A 22,168-nucleotide genomic window follows, 5' to 3' on the forward strand; every position below is an offset into this window, starting at 1 on the left:
AGATCCAAGGAAGGCAGACAATGAAGTTGCACCATCCGAAAACATAAACGTCTCAAGCAAGATGATGGCGGACCTGCTCATCACCACACTTTGATGTTAATACAGGCAGGAATGGACCAGGGGGATAAAATGTGCCCTGTTGCTTTAAGGCCAGTGGCCAATGAATGACATGGGTTGGATTGACCTCACAAGCGTCGATAAAAGGATACAGGCAGTACCTGTCCCGGATTTTATATAGGGAATTCAGTTAAAAACTCATAGCGGGCCCCAGGCACCAGGCTCGGATGGTAAAGCCAACCTGGATTAACCTCGCCATTAGATTTTCTTAAAAAGAACATAACAAATAATTCAATAGTATAATAATCAGTTAAAGGTTGAGGTTGGTTCCTGATAAAATTCGAAACAGATTTATTTGTAATGATGGTAGGTTTGATAGTTGCAGTCCCATTATAATATTATGATGCTGGTCTGGAGAAACCTTTACTTAGCTTTCAAAATGGCCTTTCATCCTTCTATGTGTGGTTCTAGTGCAAAGTGGTCAATCGCCATAGAAACCAATACAATAATTAAAAAAAAATTCCAAGCTTTGTATGCTTTCTATACATAACCCCTGTTGTTCCTTCAACCAAGATGATTGAACTAAAATAGACCACTCAATGGCATATTCTGGCTTATAACCATAGGTCCAAGGAGCACAATCCTCTCTGCCACACAACTCGGGGGAGATGGTCCTTTTAGGCGAACAGTGTCCCTTTTGCCCCACTTACTTGGCGAGCCAGTCTGAGAGACCAGAGGTCTCTCTTCTAACCAGCTAGGTAACAAGGCCTCCATAGCATGATGTACCCAAGCGGTTACAGAGGAAAGTGGCTCGAGGAGCTGCCCTGGTCCAGTCCTACAGTAGCCACCAACCAAAACACAATAAGTACATTATAGAACATCAATAGAACAAGAGAAACATTGTGGTAATCAATAGAATCGTTTTCCCCTTTAGTAGTGTTTTGGTGACTGTTAAGTTCTTTCCTAGATATATTCGCCCAGATCCAAAAAGAGTTAGATCATTTATTGCATCACATACTTTGTGAAAACCTGTTAGATAAAATATAAGAAGGGAAGCAAGTGTGAGACAGCAGAACAAGAGGCATTAGTGGCTGAGACATCTGGATGAAAACCGTGCAGAATTCTGGAAACAGCTGTGTTGGAGCTTGGAGTCTTTCGCAAGACGTTTGATGAACTCTTCCGAGCGCTGTCACGGTCTGTTTAGCTGTGGCTTTTTCTGCACGGGCTTCTGTGTTTCAATGTTGTACGCAAGTATTAAAGCATAACAGCTGTTAAGGCAATTGGTCTCTTCGCCATATAAAATACTCCTGGGTTTGACGAGTCGGTCTCAATTCTATTAGAATTATCATTTTGTTTAAGTCAAGTCTTCTAATATTTACCTTTTTTTTCTTTGATCATCTCTTGATGGTGAATGTTTCCTGCCAAATTCAATGCCATAAACCTCTGGAAACTTGCATTAATTTACCTCCGGGGCTTCCTCAACCAGGTCATATAAGTGGTCCAGAGTGTGGCCTGCACCATTGTCACCATTCATTGTCCACCTATTGTACAGAACTCTGGAATACATAATTGTATTTGGAAATATTTGGTATAAAAATTGGGGGGGGGGAATCATTAACCTCATATCAAAAGAAGCTGATCGTGGTGGCATATTTTTGCCATTCTTTTCTTCTATCTTAGAGACATACGCAACTCGGAAAGATCTACGCTACAACATGACACAGTTTAATTTGCTGTAAATGTTTATGTACCATATTTAGCTGTCTCTCTCAATGACACCCGAGGTATCACTATGAGTATGACAAGAGGAAGAAGGCAAAACCTGAGTCAAGTAGATTGTGTCTTGGCTTTAGTCCAACGTCGGCGAGGTCTTCTAATGAGACCCAAGTCACTCTACGGAAGTATGTGTATAGACGACTTACATGTGTCTCCTATAACGGAAAAACCCTTCCTCTTATGTGTTAATGGACAAAGCAATCCAGGAAGAGTGACATGGAATAGCCTCACCAGGACACGTTATTCAACAGATTTTCTCCGCATGCAAGTGCCTTGTATCAATAACCCGTTTCCTGTGCACTCGTTTATGTGGATGAGAGTGTAAATTGCAACTGGTCTATAACATGTGTTTTGTCCTCAAGGCTAACCAACAAAATAAAAGGATGTGGAACGGTACCATAGACCAATTGTGGTCAAACCACAGTCTGACCAGACGTTTTATCTTGGAAGTGCTTCCATCCGCTCTGTACAATACCCCTCCCATGAAAAGTCGTCTTCCTTTCAGACAGCACATAAATTACAAGCATGCCTTTTAGACTTGCCCTTGATGCATGCTGTATAGCACATACTACTACGAGTCTGAGAATACATCTTGGTAGATTATATTTCTCAGCGCTTCCTGTGAGGTGCTCTAAAAATACCCCTTATCTTAAGGTTAGAATGTCCCACCTAGAATTCTTATATATATATATATATATATATATATATATTTTAGCATTCACGTGAGGGATTTGTCCGAGGAACAAAGACTGTGAACCCCGAAATTGTCATTGAATGTCGTAGCTCTCATTAATACAAAAGACGATAGGGCTTATTAAAGGCACTCGATCACTTGTGGTGGTTGATTCACAAAAGTCCAAGCTACCTTGAAGTCGCTCCTATGATGACAATGGTTGGGTATAACGTGATCACCTTGATGATGGGAATGTAGCTTCAGGTTGGATACACTTTTGGAAACAAAGCTAGAAAGATCTACAAAGCCCTTCTTAGTGAATACTCCTTATTATAATTAACACCAAATGGCTCTGATGAGGTTTCTCCAGCAAGAAGATCTAAACTAGCCCAGTAAAATGCATATAAAGGGATGAAGAGACTTTGCAGCAGAAGCTCAACATTTTGTGACTAGACCCCAGACAGGCTCACATGTAAGTCTCTGTACTGTGGGTTCATTCTGTAAAGCATGTTCCTGGTGTTAACACTATTTATACAGCCCTCTTCCAGGGGCCACTAACTCTAGGCTCAGTCTGAATCGACAAATACACACACACTTTAACATAATTTCCCTCTCTCATCCTCCCTTCATCTTCCTCACTCTTTCCTCCTCTTCCTCTAACAACTTCTCCACCTCCTATTCTCTCACCTTCTCCTCCTCTTCCTTTCAATCCTTATCTCTCACCATCTCCTCCTTGCTCTCATCTCCTTCTCTTCCTCCACTCACCTTCTCTCTCTCTCTCTCAACATCTGCTCTTACCTTCACTTTCTCATGCTCTTCCTCTCTCATTCCTTGCTCACTTAGAGAGAGGCTCTTACTCCACTCATGGAGCTCTCCACTGCAGCTCACACGTCCTGTGCAAGACGCCGCTACAACTGCAAGGTCACATAATGTACGTTACACGGCCATGCTAGCAGCCTCTATCACTGGTGCACTTGGGAGCTATGCTTTGGTTAAGAATGAGCATCTGATAGCTTCTGCATAGAAGAGCAAAGAGAAGAGCAGTCTAGGTAATCACTGACTTCTTACTAAAAAAACTTCTGGCAACCTTTCGACATAATGAAGGCAGGGGTCGGCAAATCTGGATCTAGGAGCCAGCCAAAAAAATTTAGGAGACAGCTTCCACGATCAGGTTCTTTTTATATCTTAGTTCCTGGACTGGAGTTAAAGGGTGTTTATTGGGGCAAGACTAAAGCTTGTCACCCTTACACACCCCAACACCATACAATAACAGACACATACCATACACTAATACACACACTCTAACACTATATGGTGACATACACACTGATGCTAATGCCATACTGTAACACACACAACATCACACTAACACCACACTCTTATATACATGCACACTCTATCCAACAACATACACTAGCTAACACTGTGCATTTATATCATGGAGACCTGCCACACCGCTGCCTGTCTTCTGCCATCATGTATTTGGCACCCTATGCTTTTCTGTGGGGGCACAGTGAAGAGGGTGCTGTGGGGCATCCAGCAAGGTCACACAACAAGAAAAAGACCACAGTCACAATGGCAACCAAATACACATTCTTGTTGATTGATCAATAGTTAGATCTACGTCCTTTAACGGAACTTGTTAAACATTGCTTAATATAATGAAATATTGTTTGATAAAACAATTGCTGTGACCTACAGTAAAACAATAGTTTCTGCAAATGAGATGCCCCAGAGACTGGCGATAAAAGGGGAATGTTTTGATTGTAAAACAATTTAAAGATGGGAAGGTTCACAAATACATAACAAATATACATTTAAACATACACAGGGGAGTAACTAGAAACCACCCTGGTGCAAAAATTGCCCTTGGGCCCCCAACTTCACCAAGCAACAGTTCCCACAGTGTCACCTTTGCCCTAAAAAGCTTGTCAGCGCTATCTTTGGCCCAAACAGCTTGCAAGTGCCTTTGCCCCAAGCAGCTTAAGAGCCTGTTTGTGCCATCTTTCCCCCAGCTTGTCAGTGCCCTCAAACAGCTTATCTGTGCCATCATTAGCCTCAAACAGCCTTTCTGTGCTTTCTTTGCCCCTTGACCCCCTTCAAACATACACTCTGGGACACATATGTAAACACATTTACACAAATTACATACCGTTAAACACACACATACACATTCATTCTAACACAAACTCCATCTCACCCACCTACACTGCATTTTATATACTGTGACGGGAGCGACCTGTACCCCGACTGGGTACTCCCGCTAAACGTTGCTTCCTCCTGCCGGGACACCAACAATTAAGCCCTCTACTGCCAGACAGAACCAGCGTTGCAGAGAGAAGGGGGGACGTCGCTGCACCGAAGCTGCTTTACCACTGTGGCTATCCGAAACTGAGCTACACCGTGTGGCTATTGTCCTGAAAAGGACAGTAAGGGATCATAGCAGCCCACCCCAGCCATCAGACAGCACTCATGTTGAGGTGAAAACAGGACTCAGTTTATTTGGAAACATAGGGGTATTTAAACAGTACAAGGGGTTGATTTATATCCAATAGACACACAAGGTTCTTCATCCGGCCCTCCTTTGCACAAACCTCAGTATTTGCACTCAGCCCGCCTCAGCCCAGCAAGGGGTCTCTATTGTAGTCTGTGGGGGAGGATGGTAAATACAGGTGGCTCCAGGAAACCTGCTGGATATCAGGTCCAGGTGCAAATACTGGCCATAGAGGTCTCTTATGATTTGGATAACGTGGCACTCCTTACCAGGGCCCATAGTCTGTAGGGAGGAGGCTGGGACTCAGGCCCCTCCAGGAGCCCAAGGCACAGAGGCTTCCGTGACATATACACTATATTGACAAAAGTATTGGAACACCTGACCAACAGAGGCTTTTATGAGATTCTAAATACATTAATATGTTGTTGGTCCCCTTTGCAGCTATAACAGCTTCCACTCTTCTGGGAAGACCATTTACGAGGGACTTGTGTGGCAGGAGAAGTTGTTGAGACACAGCACAGAACACAAACATCGACAGCTTCACCGAGTATATATAGTCAATGATATCAAAACTCTCACACATTAGACTTCAAAACTCTCACACATTTGTAAGTAGTGTCTGTCTCGCAGCACCAACAGTCATTCATACATCAATCTTCCACGTATTATAAAGAAGCAACAAGAAGAACAGTAAAACTGAAACAGTTCCAGAAGCCTAATTCATTGTGGTGTTATGACAGGAATGACTCCTGGGGTAGAGAGGATGGTGTGGGGGTCAGTCTTCCTCCTCGAGACTGTCAACGAAGGAGTAGTCTTTAAGCAAGCCGAGGATTTGCCTGAGACTGTCTCGGGACGGTGATCTGTTTCCTTGGCCACCGTCTCACCGGTACTAACATATACGGTCTGTCTTTCTGTTAACATTTTGTTTACGCCTTTCCAAAACAACCAAGGGCAAATACTCATTAACCTCTTCAATGACAATGAGATAAGCTTTCCTCGGGCGACTTTCTTGCTGTGTTGGGGGCAGTCAGTGAGACCCGTGGCTGCCGATGGCTGTAGCCACATCCCAAAGGCCTCCTCTGACCAACCTCTGAAATACCTCAGCATCTTCTCGGTAAATCTGGTTAATAAACTGTAAACTAGAGCGATGTACTGGAAGAGACTTTCCCTCACACCTCTATGAAGGTACATCAGATCCCTGGCTCCCCCCACTCTCCTTTCTGCTCTCTCTGAGACCCCAGGTCACACTCAATTTCATCTGCCCTCTCTCCTCTGACCTCCAAACTCTATCTCACCAACTCAACCTACACTCACACCCATCTTGGCCTTACCCCTTCAGCAACTCTCTCAGCTTCTCTTCTCACCTATTTCAGCCTCACCTCTCTGACCCCCCTCTCTGTTGCAACCCTCATTGCCACCCCAGACCTTGACTCCTCATTCTCATACTCCCCTTCTCTCAACATCTTTCACCCAACTTTCTCACTACCACTCTCTCTAACCCTCCACTCTTACCATCTCACTCTTACCCACTCTCTTTTTCTCACCCCCTTTCTATCTGTCAATATATTTGACCTCCTTTCTCACCATTGTCTGTCTAACCCCTCACTCTCATTCCCTGTCTATCACCCCCTCTGTCTACTGTCTGTCTAACCCCTCACTCTCATCATCCTCTTTCTATTTGTCTCAATATCTCTCACCCCCTCCCTCTATCTCTCTGTCAAACCCCTCACTCTCACCCCATCTGTTTCTCTTTTTAAACCCTCACTTTCACCATGCTCTCTCACCCCCTTTCTATCTGTCTCAATATCTCTCACCTCCTCTTGCTCACCCCTCTGTCTCTCTGTCTAAACCCCTCACTCTCACCCCCCCGTCTCTCTGTCTAAACCCCTCACTCTCACCCCCTCTGTCTAACACCCTCACTCTCACCCCCTCTGTCTAACGCACCCCCTTACTCTCACCCTCTCTGTCTGTCTAACCCCTCACTCTCACCCCCTCTGTCTCTCTGTCTAACCCCTCACTCTCACGGTCTCACCCCCTCTGTCTCTCTGTTTTAGTCTCACCCCTTGCCCTGTGTCTCAGGCTTCCTCCTCTCTGTCTCTCCTTGCTTCTATCTGCCCCACCTCTCTCTCTCCCTTAGACCCCACTCACTCATTTATTCTGTCTCTTTCTTTCTCTCTCTCTCTTTCAGACCCCACTCCCTCTCTCCCCCTCGCTGCCCCCTCCCTCTGTGACACTCTCCTAAACTCTCCCTGCCCGGAGTTTCCGTTTCCTGACAGTTGCTGCCTCCAGATCCAACTTCACATTTCTTCTCACCTCAGAAGTTTAAATGCCCCCGGTGCCGGTAAGGCAGGTCCAATCAGAACCGAGCCAGGACAGCCCCCGATCCGACACCGTCACCGGAAGGATGGGGTAAGACACGCGTGGGCTCAGCCGCGCCGAGTGGGACACGGAGACTTCGCTAACTTGTTCCTTACTTCACACCGTAATAACCCGTATGTAATACCCGCATTCCCCCGAAATCACCGGGCTATACATTGTTACCGAACTTTCCCGTTCACTCCGTACCGGGCAGGGCGGGCTTTTAACTCTCTGCTCGCCACATCAGCACGCGAGGCTATTGCTGAGTATTAACTCACATACATGTAATTCGATATACAACCACATACATGTACTTAAGTATAAGAGCACATACATGTAACTCGGTATAGGAGCACATACATGTAACTCAGTATAGGAGCACATACATGTAACTCAGTATAGGAGCACATACATGTAACTCGGTAAAAGAGTACATACATGTAAATCAGTATAGGAGCACATACATGTAACTCGGTATAAAATCACATGCATGTAACTTGGTATAAAATCACATGCATGTAACTCGGTATAAAAGCACATACATGTAACTCAGTATAGGAGCACATACATGTTATATATTTCTGTCACCAAAATGGGGGTTACTATAAATAAATAATGCATCTAAATGACAAATAAAGGATTTTGTGAGCCCCCCCCCACATTCCTTCTCTATGACATCTTCATGTGAGTTCATAAAGGATGAGCCTGATGTGACCTCTACCTGTCTGTCTGTCTGTCCCAGGAACTCTCAGGGCTTTTGCCCCGGTCTCCCCCTGCTGTGATCGTATATAAAGACTCCCGATTGGTGCTTTTGCTATCTGTATGTTGAGGTTGATATTCCTGCTTGAATGCAGGTGGCTCAATGAAGTGTCTCAAGTATAATTAAGTATCTAAACAATGACAAGTTGTGGTTTCCATAAGATCCATAGAGTCATTTGGGAAACCATTAGCGATAAATGGGGACCAAGGACCTGACGTACACATTCGTACATGCCAACTGCCCCGGGATTTCCCTTTAACAGTGCCCAGGGGTAACGCATTGGTTCACTGTTCTTTCAAAACAGCTCCGCTCATCGCTTGTCTAAACATATAGTTTTATTATGTTTCATTCCAGTCTTCTCACGCCTATACGCTCCACCCACACACCTATACGCTCCACCCACACGCCTATATGCTCCACAGACGCCTATACACTCCACACACACACCTATACGCTCCACACACACACCTATACGCTCCACACACACGCCTATACGCTCCACACACGCCTATACGCTCCACACACGCCTATATGCTCCACACACGCCTATACGCTCCGCCCATACGCTCCACACACACACCTATACGCTCCACACACACGCCTATACGCTCCACACACGCTTATATGCTCCACACACGCCTATACGCTCCACACACACTAATACGCTACACACACGCCTATATGCTCCACACGCCTATATGCTCTACACACGCCTATATGCTCCACACGCCTGATGTTGGATTAAAAGCCACCTGATCCCACCAGAGCTTTTTTGGGGGGACTGGTACTTCCCGCTACTAATCCCTCTCGCTATACACCCAGCACCCCGCTTGCATCTGTAGTCTAAGATGTTTGGTGACCCAGTAGACCTCATCACACATATGACATGTTCCTCTTCATCACTGCACCGCAGAACATTTGTGTGGATTGCGTGTCGCATGCACTTCCCAGCTACGCATCCTGAGAAATTCCAGATTTCAGATATTTTAGAATTCTGAACTACCGGTTGTCGGTGTAACAAACACTACATTGTGTGTTCTGTATCCGCACCAACGTCCAGTCCAAAGCTGTATCACTCTGCGCAACGATACACAATGAACACCCATTGTAGTCACTCCAAAGGGCTTGTCAACAACATGTTAATTGCATTTTTGGGGGGAAATTGTGTTTTTTTGCGTTAATTGAACACAAGGGAGACCGGGTCTGTCTGTATATGTTACTTCACAGTATAAAATGTTTTTTATACCCCCATACCTGCCAACCTTAGGTTTACCTTCACCAGAACGTGTCAGCGCAGAGAATTCATGATGTCACAACTATGTTAGCAGCAGCATGATGACAAAACATATTTGACTTTTCCATAGGCACGGTGCCCGACTCGGGTGTTGCGCATGATCTGTTGCATTCCTGAAATTCAGGACACTGCCTACACCTGCCGTAAGCAGCCATTATTTATTTGTCTTAGAAAGGAGCAGTTGTTCGGTTGTAAAGTTTTTTTCCAATTTGTTGCTTCTGCGACATCTTTACATGTCACCTCTAACGATCGTTATAATCCATGTGTCTTAATTGTGAAGGTAATTAAGTAATTACATTGAAAAAAAAAACAAGCTTCAGAATATAAACACCCCTTTAATAAATCTGTGCCAGGTTTCATTCAAGTACATTGGATTATGTATAATAAAGATATCTGGTGATCTACCGAAAACCTCGGCAGATCCAACGTGCCTGGGGTACGGCGCACACGGGGTTAAAGTCCGTAGAGTCTATGTGACACGGATCCGCACACGGCCGATATTTTGTTGCATGGCTTCACATCTCAGCCGGCTGCTTGAAGAACGTATGAAATCCCTATGAAACCTAATGCAAGCCATTGGCGTTACAAGGAGCGGAAAGCCTGTACATGTTTCCTAAGTAATGAATCATAATTGTTATGTCTGCCTGGACCACCCAAAGACTGCTTTTGTAATAATTTACGCTTGTAATGAACGCTTAATGGCTGCCGAGTCCCTCACTAGATAAGGCGTCCTTCTATTTCGTTACCTCACAACTCCAGAAAAATGTCTACATGTCGGAGGAACAGACTGCTCATATGTAGCTACCGGAAAACATGATATTATGGGACAAAAACCAGAATTGTTTAAAAAACAGCACGATATTCTTGAAAAAGTATTTGTAATCTGATACTAGTTATGAAAAAAAATGTATGAGTCCCCCATTTAACGAGATGATTTAGGGCCCCTAATAAATGATGTTGGAGAGGGACTCTCTCTGCTTTCTACCAGTTGGAAATGGAGGGCTTGGGTTCTCCGGTACATAATGGTGAATAGAGGGCTTGGGTTCTCTGGTACTTTATGATAAATGGAGGGCTTGGGTTCCCCGGTACATAATGATAAATGGAGGGCTTGGGTTCCCCGGTACATAATGATAAATGGAGGGCTTGGGTTCTCTGGTATTTAATAGTAAATTGAGGGCTTGGCTTCTCTGGTATTTAATAGTAAATTTAGGGCTTGGCTTCTCTGGTACTTAATGATAAGTGGAGGGCTTGGTCTCTAAGGCAGTGATGGTTAAGCGAAGGATTGATCTGTCTGGCAGTTGATGGTAAAAGGAGGGTTTCACCTCTATAGCAGTTGACAGTAAATGGGAACTCTGCATCTTCAGCACTTGATGGTAATGGAGGGGTTGGACTGGTCCTTGACCTATAGGGCAGTTGATGGTAAATTGAATGCTTGCTCCGTCTGGAAGTTGATGGTAAATAGAGGGTTTTACCTCCATAACAGTTGATGTGGTCTCTGTCTCTTCAGCAGTCGATGGTAAACCATAAGCTTTTCCTTTCTACCGTTCGATGGCAAATTGTGAGCTTGACTTCTCCAGCAGTCGATGGTAGTCGAGTGTAGGGCAATAGCATTTGATGGCAAATCAAGACCTACTTTATGCAGAGACCCCAATGGTGTTATTCCATACAGGTTAGAAGCTCAATCCAGGTATTTGTTGTAAAAAAAGACTCTCAGAGAAGAATAATGAGATAGCAGGTGTGATAATGACCCAATTTCTATAAATTCCCACCGGTTGTTACAAGGTCACCTGCCTGTGTTTTCTGGTATGTACACACAATATTCCATCCCTTTTGTTGTAAAGATAGTGTATTATTCTTTCTTTCAGTTAACGTTGTCGGACATGATAAAGCATGTTCTGTGTTGTTATTTTCTGTGCACATTTGACATTATTTTGCGATTCTTAGGCAGCTGTGTTTACAGAGGTGAAGCCACTTACTACCATTTTTCTTTCCTGAAGCAGGTATTTGTTTTTGGTCTTTCAAGCGATTGTATAGGGTTGCCTTTGAATACGCTGCAATAATATACGCCAAAAGATATGTGTGAAGTCACTGATGTCACCATCCATGGCGGTGGCGGACTTCCTACTCATGGACGTGATGTTCTTCAAACTTGACCCAAAAGGAACCGGGTTGCCCACTTGACTTAATCTTGTTGAAAACCAACGCTTTAATTCTTTATAAAGCTTCAAACACTTGCACAGTGCTTGATATCAGCCCGTTATACACACTTTCTTACCTTTTATAAGAGAGCATTGAAGTTACATTTTGGTTTCTTGGAAAAAGGGTGATGAATTTCTTAAATTTTGATAATAAAAAGTTATATATTTGTTTCCGAAAATTGGTAAAACAATAACATGTGTATATGTTTTTCTTATTTTATATTATATTGAATATGAGGTACGCCAATAATTACCGGTATGTTTAAGTTAGTTGAATTGGTATCATTCATTGGTCTGTCACACAATTTCAATATGGATAAGCTAAGTGTTATTCGTTTTTCTCATAATTTTTTTCCCTGGCCTATATTAAATGATGGGCAAGTAAAAAGAAAGAGACCAGAGACCTGGTCCTTCAAGCTTAGAGGCTAATAAGAGGTTGATGGGGAATGAGACAGAAGGCGAGGGACTGCTTGGGTTCGGATAATTTGATTGAAGCGAGAGTAATGTGGACAAAGATGGGGGAAACTGTTGGGTTCGTTCAGAATGTTGTAATGGGTATTAGATTGTATGCTAAATGTTTTTAAATAAGCGTTTAAAGTTAGAATAAGTAGGGAACAAGATATGGAATTCCAGAAAAAAAGAAACAATACAGGTAAAACCCTGGAGATGAGAGTGAGAAGAGGTGATAACAGCTGAAAGGAGATGCAAGAACTGGGAGACTATTTAGAGATCAGCGTGAAGATAAAGAACGGTTCAGCGTTGAGGGCTCAGTAGGTCAGGGTCAGAAGTTTACATTTAATTCTGGAGGCTATATGGGAGAATCTATACACTCCAGATACTATTGGGGTATCGGATACCCCAATTATTCTAAGTCCCGTGGGCACAGTTGCATTATCCCGGTTGTACAGTAGGAGTAGAAGCATCTGAGTTTTCTCTCGTTATAATCACAACCACATGCTTTATAGGACAGTCTTCTCCAGTACTACACAAACATTTACGGCAACCTTTATTGCCTTCAGATGTGACTATCGCACTGGAAATATAACTGCAAAGCTACTTGGTCAAAATAAAGATTGAGACATCTGTGAGCTGTATACAACAGCCACTTTATTGGCAGAATATGCCTAAAGAAAAATATTTAAATATTTTGGGGGAATTCCCATTTAAGGATGAACATTTAGGGTTCTATAAAGACTAATTGCCTGTTACTCAAAAAAATATAAAGTATATATATATATATAGAACTTTATAAATATAATTATATAGGTGTAATATAATCTGACCTCATATACAAACTAAGTACTTTGCATAAGAGGTCGGGATGTTGACATCACTAAAGGGTGGGGGTAACTACAGTCACATTTTCCTTCCAGTCTGTACCTTTACTCATTTTTTAAATGTGGTTCTTGACATTGACCCAGAAGCTCGTTATTGTAAATAAGTTGATGAATAACTTTGCCGTTAAAATATTTGGATGCTGTAATAGTATAGCTCGCAAATGCAAAGGGTTAACTATCAAATATTTACTTTTTATTATTATTACTAATGGCATTGTACAGTTAATAATAATAAAAAAAAAACAGGAAGGCATAGTCATTAGTACATTGATTGAAAAGGTTATGGTTATGGAAACCGTGAATAAAATGGCCTAATGGATTACAAATATTCTAGTCAACTGCTCCGTTCCCTCTAGACACGGTAGGAGGGGTTGCCTTTTAAACAGGGTCAGCTTAAATAATGAAATACAGACATGTAACAATCACAGCCATTGTGAAATCTGTAATGCGGCCAGATACGATTACCCTTAAAACAAACATTGGTCATAGAAACATAGAATTTGATGATAAACAACCACCATTCGACCCATCCAGTCTCCCCTGATGTAGACACTCAAACCTTAATAAGTCGTTGGTCTCGTCTTAGATTCAGGAGCCATATGCCTAACCCATACATGTTTAAATGTTCTCACTGTATTAGCCTCTACCACAACTACTGGGAAGGATGTTCCACTGATCTACCACCCTATCAGTAAAGTAACATTTCCGTACATTACATCTAAGTCTCTGACCATCTAGTTGTAGATTATGACCTCTTGTTCTAACGTTTCTCCTCCTTTTGAGGTTTGTTATGTTCATGTAATCAGAATCATAATTAAGAGACTCGATAGAGAAAAATAAATATATTGAACATCAGCCCTATTCTAGCATGTAGTTTAGTTCATCAAAAGTGCCTAATTTCATGACATTTTAACTCATTGGAGGTTTCTTTATCTACTCAACATTAACATGATTTCCTCACCAACCCGCTGATGCTTCATGTTACATGAAAAGCTGTAATGTGATGTCTTCTGCTCCCTTAAAGGTAGGAGGAGATCAAACTTTGGAGACAATGTATATATATATATATATATATATTTATCTTGGATAAAGCAGATTCTTGGCATTGGGCAGCTCTTACCATCTCATAATGTGGAAGGAAAAACAACCTAGAGCCATCACCTGCTGCAGAAATAGCTGTCAGTCACGGTTGTGTTTATTGCTCTTAAAGGGTGGTCTCATGAATTCCGAGGTCAATTTATGGATACCCCGGCATTGGCAAACCAATAGAGCCAGGTGCCACGGCACGTAAACTTTTACTGCTGACTCTGTTAGCATAAAAGTCAAGTTGGCTTCTGAAATCTTTTGCTTGGATCATAGGGTTCTATATGATTAGCATGGTTAACACATTCACCAATCATACTCTTTTATATTGTTGAGGCGGAGGCTTCGAGGACAGAGATTACCTCTTGCTTGGGGATCGTTAGAACCCCAGATGTGTAATTCTCAATTATACTTCACCACAATTGTATCTTGCGTAGCAGATAAATTAGTAGTTTGCTTGTCCTTAGCTCACCTTACTTCTTTTTGACTCCTTTCATGAAGCTGACTGGAGTTAATGAGGTGCGAACCTGGTCACAATGAATGGCCCCAATAAGATAAGCATTCATGGGCTGGGACTGTCCAAGCCAAACTGGGATTGTTGGAAACTATGCGTGTGTCTCGGTCTCCTACAATGACCCCTTAGACTCTATTCTATTACAACATAGCTATGATAAATATATGTTGAAGTCCAATAAAAGACATCACAAATTATGAGTAATACTGGCAAGTGTTTGTTTAGTTTGACAGCTACAGAGGTACAATTATAACATAGGCGCCAAGAGTCTTGCATCCATACAATTCATTATAATATACCCCAAAAAAACAAGTTCCCAAGAGGCATACCTCTCCGACTCCTGGGGTTTGCCCCTTAATAAGCCATAAAGGTACAGAACCATCTTTAATAGATCCTACCTGCGGAAATCGGCAACCAGGGCACCTATGATTTATGTGATTTTTGAATAGTTTAAATGCAAAAATAACAAATTTCTGCTCAGTCAGCTGTTTCGCAGAGGATCAAACGAGACATTTTGGCACTTGCAGAACTTCTTCGTAATTAGAGCCCTGCGAAAAATGTTAATGAAAGAGAAGGTCTGTTAGTGGACTCTCTGTGTCTCTCCACCGGGGTGAGTGAATGTTCTCCCGAGGAATGCACGTTCTGCGCTGTTCTTGCGTGACGTCATTTACTGCATAACGAGGGGCATTGACTCCTGCTTTCCGACGTCCCGGATTAAAAACACCAACAAAGCTTTATACACGGCCCTGTCTATGGATACTTGGTCACGTCGGGTGTTTTTCCTGCTATCCTTAAATTACACACACAGAAATTTTGGGTGGAAAACACAGTACTCCTGTATCACGCTTGTCTGAAAAAGTACTTTTTTTTTCGCAAACTAGTTGCCAAAGCTTCAAAAAAATTTCAGGAATCCCCCCCCCCACAAAAAAAACCATTCTGAACCAAAAATGATGCAATCACCGTCGCAACCTATATGTGCCTGCTGGTTGTTATATTTATTTAATTTATTTAATATATAAAATAAATATTTTGTTCCAGCTGTGCCACCACCCTGGTTATGTACGACAGCTGGAGCTCCAGAGGTTGACTATGCCTGGCGGGACCTCCGAGTGAATTCTTCCAGAGTCACCTCCTGTTTAAACAAGAACTGTATATGAGCATATATAATTTGAGCAGAAAAGCCTGTTTACTCATGAGTGACTGGCTTAGAACATCAAAGGGAATCATCTTGTTGCCGTTTTAATATGCATTATCTGACCGTAAAAAAAAAAGCAGTGACTTCATCAACCCAAGTGTTTTGGAATCCTATCTAAACTCCAAATCTTTTATTTTTTTTTTTTCTTTCTTTCTTTTGTAGTATTTTTCCATAAAAAAAAAATAAAAAGGAGACCAAGCAAAAACAAATGGAAGCGCTCACTTCAAAGGCTCCTGTTCGGGATAAGAAAAAATCCCAGAAAATAGCACATACTGCTTCAGACATTTGGCTGTGACCACTACGAAGTGAAACATCTAAAAGATGACGTCCTGCAAGTTACAATGGCGTCTCATCTTTCTCAATTTCTTGACCTGTGGCCTGGAAATCTGTGTAGCAGCCGGGATAACATATGTGCCTCCATTACTGTTAGAAGCCGGCGTGGAGGAACAGTATATGACTATGGTTTTAGGTAAGAATTCTTGTTTTGGGTTTTTATTTATTAAATTTTTTTACTTTTTGGGGATTGTTAAAAAATAACCTTCATTTGATTTATAGGCATATTTTAGCTCATTTCAAGTTTATTTTAGGTGTCGCTTTAAAGTTAATTTTTAACACAATGTAAATGTTAATAATGATGACCCAATGAGTCAGAGAACATTTTTAAGTTAATTTTAAGACGTTCTAATTTTGATGACAGTAAAACAGAAGGGACTTTTTTTGAAGGTTTGATCCTATTTTAATGTTTACAAACCAATCCTCTATGGAAGGGGTCTCCAAACTGCAGCCCTCCAGCTGTTGCAAGACTACCTTTCCCATACTCCTATAGCTATAGATCACTATGGGAGATGTAGTCCTGCAACAGCTGGAGGGCCACAGTTTGGAGACCCCTGCACAAGTGTATATGGATAACATCATCATCGCTGGGAGCAGCCATCTTTCCAGACTGGTTTCTTTTCCCAAGGATTTTTTTAAAATATAGTGTTTTTTTTTCTCTTGGCAGGTATAGGACCTGTACTAGGACTAATATTTGTGCCACTAATTGGATATGCCAGTGATAATTGCCAAAGTACCTATGGCCGAAGACGTCCGTTCATCTTGTTGCTTTCTCTTGGAGTCCTTCTTTCGCTCTTCATCATTCCACATGCTGACTACTTGGCTTCATACTTCAGCTGGGGAGGGAATGTTGTCCATATTTATTTCCTTATTTTTGGGGTGGGATTATTAGACTGTTGTGCCCAAGTATGTTTTACGCCTCTAGAGGCCCTCCTCTCTGACCTCTACCATGACGATGAAGGCTGTGGCCAAGCATTCGCTACCTTCTCGTTCATGATCAGTATGGGAGGATGCATTGGATACCTGCTGACGTCGGTCAACTGGAACTACACATTTATGTCGCTCTATGTGGGAGGTCAAGCCGAGTCTCTCTTTCTAACGCTAACTTTTATATTCATAATGAGTGTCTTTGTCACAATGAGGACTTCCGAAGAACCTGTGTGCAGAGCTCCCCAAGGGTTGGACTTTAATCCTCCCATAAAATCAATATCCTTCTCAAGGTGTTGCTGTGTGCCAAAATTAAAGGTACGAGCCTGGAAATGCAACCCTTTGTTTTGCTTATTGAGCTTGTGCTGGTCTCTTACCCCAAGGCTATATCACAGCTACTGCCGAATTCCTAGGGTCGTGAAGCAGTTGTGTGTTGCTCAGCTTTGTAGTTGGATGGCCGTGATGTCGTTCATGTTGTTCTACACAGACTTTGTTGGGGAGGGATTGTACAAAGGAATTCCAAGTGCTGCACCCGGAACAGAGTCAAGACTTCGGTACGATGAAGGTAATGTTTTGTGGAAAACAAATACATTTCCCAACCCAACTAATGATAGAACGCTCTCTACTATAGGGTAGTAATACATACAAAGGCATGAATTATGGCAGCTACTGATTTATAGTCAGAAATAGTAGAGATTAGGGCACTGAGCAAATTTTAACCTTCATGGGATAGACGTCTATTCAGATTTTAAGACTAGATCACCAGATGGGCCAAATGTTATCTGCCGACAATACTTTTTTTTTCTGCCTCCGGGTCTTTAATTAATTACAGTGAGACACTTTAATTTAAGGGTCGTGGGAAGTACGGGGGGATGGGGAGTTTTATGAAGCCCTTCTAGCTGGAGATGCAGTGGTTAAAACTATACACCTCCAGAATAAATTTGGAAATCACGCCTCTAACCTCATGTGATAAAAATAACCCTCTGGATTTTTAATAGAATGGAATATTTCTGCTTTATATTTGAACACTTGGTTCGGGGCTTACGGCTGCCTATAAGGAACCTGAGATGTCGATTACATACGTTAAGAGATATTCTGGCGTATCTTTTAATCTACAGTGACCGCAATGGAAAGTAAAAACATCTGTCCCTCTATAAACGTTCCAGATACAGACATTTTACTAGGTGCCGTCGGCTTTTAGACCTTTGCATACATTTTTCACATAGCTGCACCAGCCCTACATGAAAAGAGCATGGTCTGCTTTCTTGCCTATAGATTAAAGTTACTTTTAAGGTTTTGGGAGTAAAAATGTTCTACGTGTTAACGTTTTTATTGTTGTTCATCGGCTTGTTTCAGGTCATATGTTTTTGTAATCCTTGAAATCAATGAGAACTTTAAGTGAATCCAAAAAGTTGTATCTTGAATTACAAAAAGGAATAATGCATGTCAACTATAATTGCCAAGAACTCCATTATTTGCACCCAAGACCACCTTCTCTTGTATTCCCCTTAGTTATGTATTTCGCTACATCTACTATGAATTAAATGACCCGGCTCTATCATTTTGCTCATGTACTGTATTCAAAGAATGGTTTGTGATCGTACAAGTAGGAGTTCCAAAAGCTAGGACACTCACCAGCAGTAAGTCATAGGCCCTACGTAGACTGTCGGAACTATGAAGAATGAGAAATCAATCCATAAAAGTCAGTCTGTTACAAGCTTGTTAAAACACAGGTGGGAGTTCATGGTGGTCACCTATGTCTCCAGTAGTCCATCAGGGCTATTTGGAAGCCCCACAGTCTTAAAGTATCTCCCCACAGCTTCTTCAAGCCACCTAAAAAGCTGACTTGATGGGTTTCAGTTATTATAACGTGCGAAAGTCAGACATCAACCGGTGTTCTGACCTCAGACACCCCCAAATGTTCCAAGCTAGTTACTCTATATACATGCAGCTATCATATTATAGTTAAATGACCAGAGTATCAGATGTAACCAAGGCTGGTCCTGTTATATTTGAAAGCCGGTCCTAAATGTTAACAACCTTTTGACGTACCTTCCGTTCTTGTTGCAGGAATCCGTATGGGAAGCCTGGGACTGTTCCTCCAGTGCGCCACGTCGACCTTCTTTTCTGTGATCATGAACAAGCTTGTGAAATTTTTTGGGTCAAGACAAATCTACCTCGCCAGCATGGTCACCTTTACATCGTCCGCCCTGGTGATCTGCCTCTCGCAGAACATCGCCGTAGTTACCGCCATGTCCTCTCTGACGGGATTTGCTTACGCTACCCTGCAAACTCTCCCATACACAATGATATGTTTATATCACAAGGAAAAAGATGTAGGTATCAACCCGTTTCTTCAGAGAGTAGATTTTTTTCATAATTTATTATGGTTTTCATGAATGTCGTAAAGGTTCAGTAGCATGGCACACCATTAAGTCCTTCCTCCAATAGTCAACATCTTTCCTGCAAATGAAGATATTTGTGAACTAGCAGATAAACTGATAGCAATAATAATTAATATTTTTTATTCTTCCTCAATAGGTATTTATGCCAAGGCCAGTAGAACTTAAGACTACAAATGGAAATGTTCTCACCAAAGAAGCGGTGTATTTCGCGCCCAATGTGCCGCACTGCAACCAAGACAGTACTTTCAAGCACAAAGGAGACGAGTCGGGCAAAAAAGGAATCGCGTTGAATGAAATTCCACTTGATCACCAATACTACTCGGAATCCAGTTTTACCAACGTAGAAGACAAGGACAATTATGCAAAACGAGGCATTGGGCTTGATTTTGCCATTTTGGATAGTACGTTACTTCTGTCTCAGGTCTTCCCATCTTTGTTCATGGGGATGATTGTACAGTTAATGGAAAGTGTTACTGTGTATATAGCGTCTTCTGTCATCTTCGGAGTTTTTGCTATATACCTCGCAAATCAAGTTATTTATGACCAAAAAGACCTTTGGACATAAGGTTGTGATCTTTTTGTTTGTTTTTTATTTTATTTTTGACATTAGGCGTTACTGATAGCAGCCTTGTTTACAAAGTTAAACGTTTACAGCTATTTCGCTTCAGTCAGTCGTTAAAATGGCCAGTAACTTGAAATGCTTATTATTGTCATATGATTATGCTAAAAAGGGGTTCTTACATATCAACCGATATTTAAAAAAAAATAAAAAACCAATAAACTAAATTATAAAAAATATTTTCAAAAGTTGTAGACAAAGAAGTAACCTTGTCGAATAAGTAACGCAAAATAACAGTGGCCAGTGGAACCCAGGGATAAAATATATTGGGGTAATTCACACACAAAGCCACAACTAGGAATGGTGCGTTGGATGGAGAGCCGGCCTTTTGATTGGCCCTTCCGTCGGTAGCGTTTGCAGTAAAGCCAAGACTTTCACGGGATGGAAAGATTCTTCTAAGCCCCACACAGATGAGGGAAATCATCTTCTATTCTTTATCTGTTCTTCAGTCACCCATCGTAAAAGTGGTGGGAATCGGCATCCCTACATATTTATTGAACCATAGAAGTTTTGAGGATACATCAGAGGCCAGATCTGGTGGGCTTACCTTCTTGGTGCTGGACCAACGTAGAAAAAGATAGAAAGTTACTAAAACCTTGCAGGACCTCAGATGGAAAATAGACCTCAGAGGTCATCTGAGGAAGAGAACCAAAAACCTATGCAGCTTTACATTTTTTTTCTCTGTTGGCCCAGCATTTTTTTCTTGGGGTAATACAGCTAAATCCATTTTTTGTGCAAAGCAGGGTAACTATACTTACCCAATGAGCTAGCACTCAAGTCGCTTTGTACAGAATACAATGCCAAGAGTCGGAACTTCTGATCCAGTCAGCTAAACTTATTCTAAACAGAGTAACCTCTGCGCGTGTTTATAAGATAAATAGAAAAATATATATTTTTGTTACTTTTGTTAAACTATACTCCATTTCTATATGAGTGTTGTCACCCATCAGGCCATATATATATATAATTATTGTGAGATTATTAATTATTTTGCTCTGATTTTGCTCTGATGATCGATATGTAGAAAATTTAATTTGTTGAGGAAATGAATAAATAAATAATAGAGCCTGAGCGCTTGTCACCAAGGCAACCGGTAGTGTACGTCGGTGTTAAAAGGTGGCGGTAAATTATAAACAGATTAAGGAGAAGATCACATAAATGGTAAAATTCCTTTGTATTAACCACTACCACTTCTGATGGGAGCCTTTTTCATTTATCTACCACCTTCTCAGTAAAGTAAAAGTTTCTTACATTGCATCTAAACCTCTGACTTTCTAGTTTTAGACTTCTTGTTTTAACGTTTCTTGTCTTTCCCTCCCCCATATTTCCCCCCAAAAAGTTACTATAGTGTATCTATCTTCAAAACAAAGTTATGATCATAAGTATAACCATCTTTTAAAATTTTTTTGCTTAGGTTGGCATTATCCCTGGTTAAAGTGCTAATCTTTTACACATAAAAACAACACTAATCACTTTGGTTGCTGTAGCAACAGCCTATTGACTCCTGCCTTTCTGTCACATGACAGGTGTTCCCCGCAAAAGTTATGAAAATTCAATAACAAATCTGAAGGGATATAGGAATATTTCACTTTAAATTCAGCAGCATAGTTGGAAGAGCATCTTTAAGAATTTTATGTCAGATTAATACATTCCGAAAATAATATAAATTATTGCATTTTTTTAACAATCCGCCTCAAATTCCTTAACTTGTATACCGCCCATACAAGAGGTATATTACGTTTTCTTCCTAAGTGATCCTTCAACTACTGCTAATTAGTTTGTTTATTGTAATTCTGGTTTTACTAACAATAAGCTGCTAGATATATAATAATTTTATATTTTTATATACTTTTTTTTTTTAACTAGAGTATAAAAACGGGACATTGTTTGGCAGCCGCTGACCTTAAAATGCCCGGGCCGCCTAGTCATGCCCAGGACGTTAATCTGTATAGCCCCGGATGGCAAAACTAGCTTAACAATAAGCTTCCGGTTCTCAAACGCCATCACTTCCTGTGCTCTGATGACGTCTTCCTGCTTCTGCTAAAGGGCAGCAGTAACCTAAAAATGGCAGGATATAATAACTTAATGAGGGTGACTAGCCATCCGAATCTTGAGAACATACAATTAAAATGAATAACCCACCCC

At 41.6% G+C, this 22,168-nt stretch overlaps 1 protein-coding gene across 1 annotated transcript; it reads left to right on the forward strand.

The window, feature by feature from the left end:
- Positions 1–7,210: 7,210 nt before the first annotated feature.
- LOC128492352 (solute carrier family 45 member 3-like) lies at positions 7,211–20,158 on the forward strand. Its single transcript, XM_053464877.1, has 5 exons — positions 7,211–7,409; positions 15,902–16,208; positions 16,740–17,564; positions 19,070–19,335; positions 19,541–20,158. Exons 2-5 carry the CDS (start codon positions 16,061–16,063, stop codon positions 19,967–19,969), a joined length of 1,668 nt encoding a protein of 555 aa, XP_053320852.1. The 5' UTR covers positions 7,211–7,409; positions 15,902–16,060; the 3' UTR covers positions 19,970–20,158.
- The last annotated feature ends 2,010 nt before the right edge of the window (positions 20,159–22,168 follow it).

This window comes from Spea bombifrons, chromosome 4 (assembly GCF_027358695.1).
Source record: "Spea bombifrons isolate aSpeBom1 chromosome 4, aSpeBom1.2.pri, whole genome shotgun sequence".
NCBI lineage: Eukaryota > Metazoa > Chordata > Amphibia > Anura > Pelobatidae > Spea > Spea bombifrons.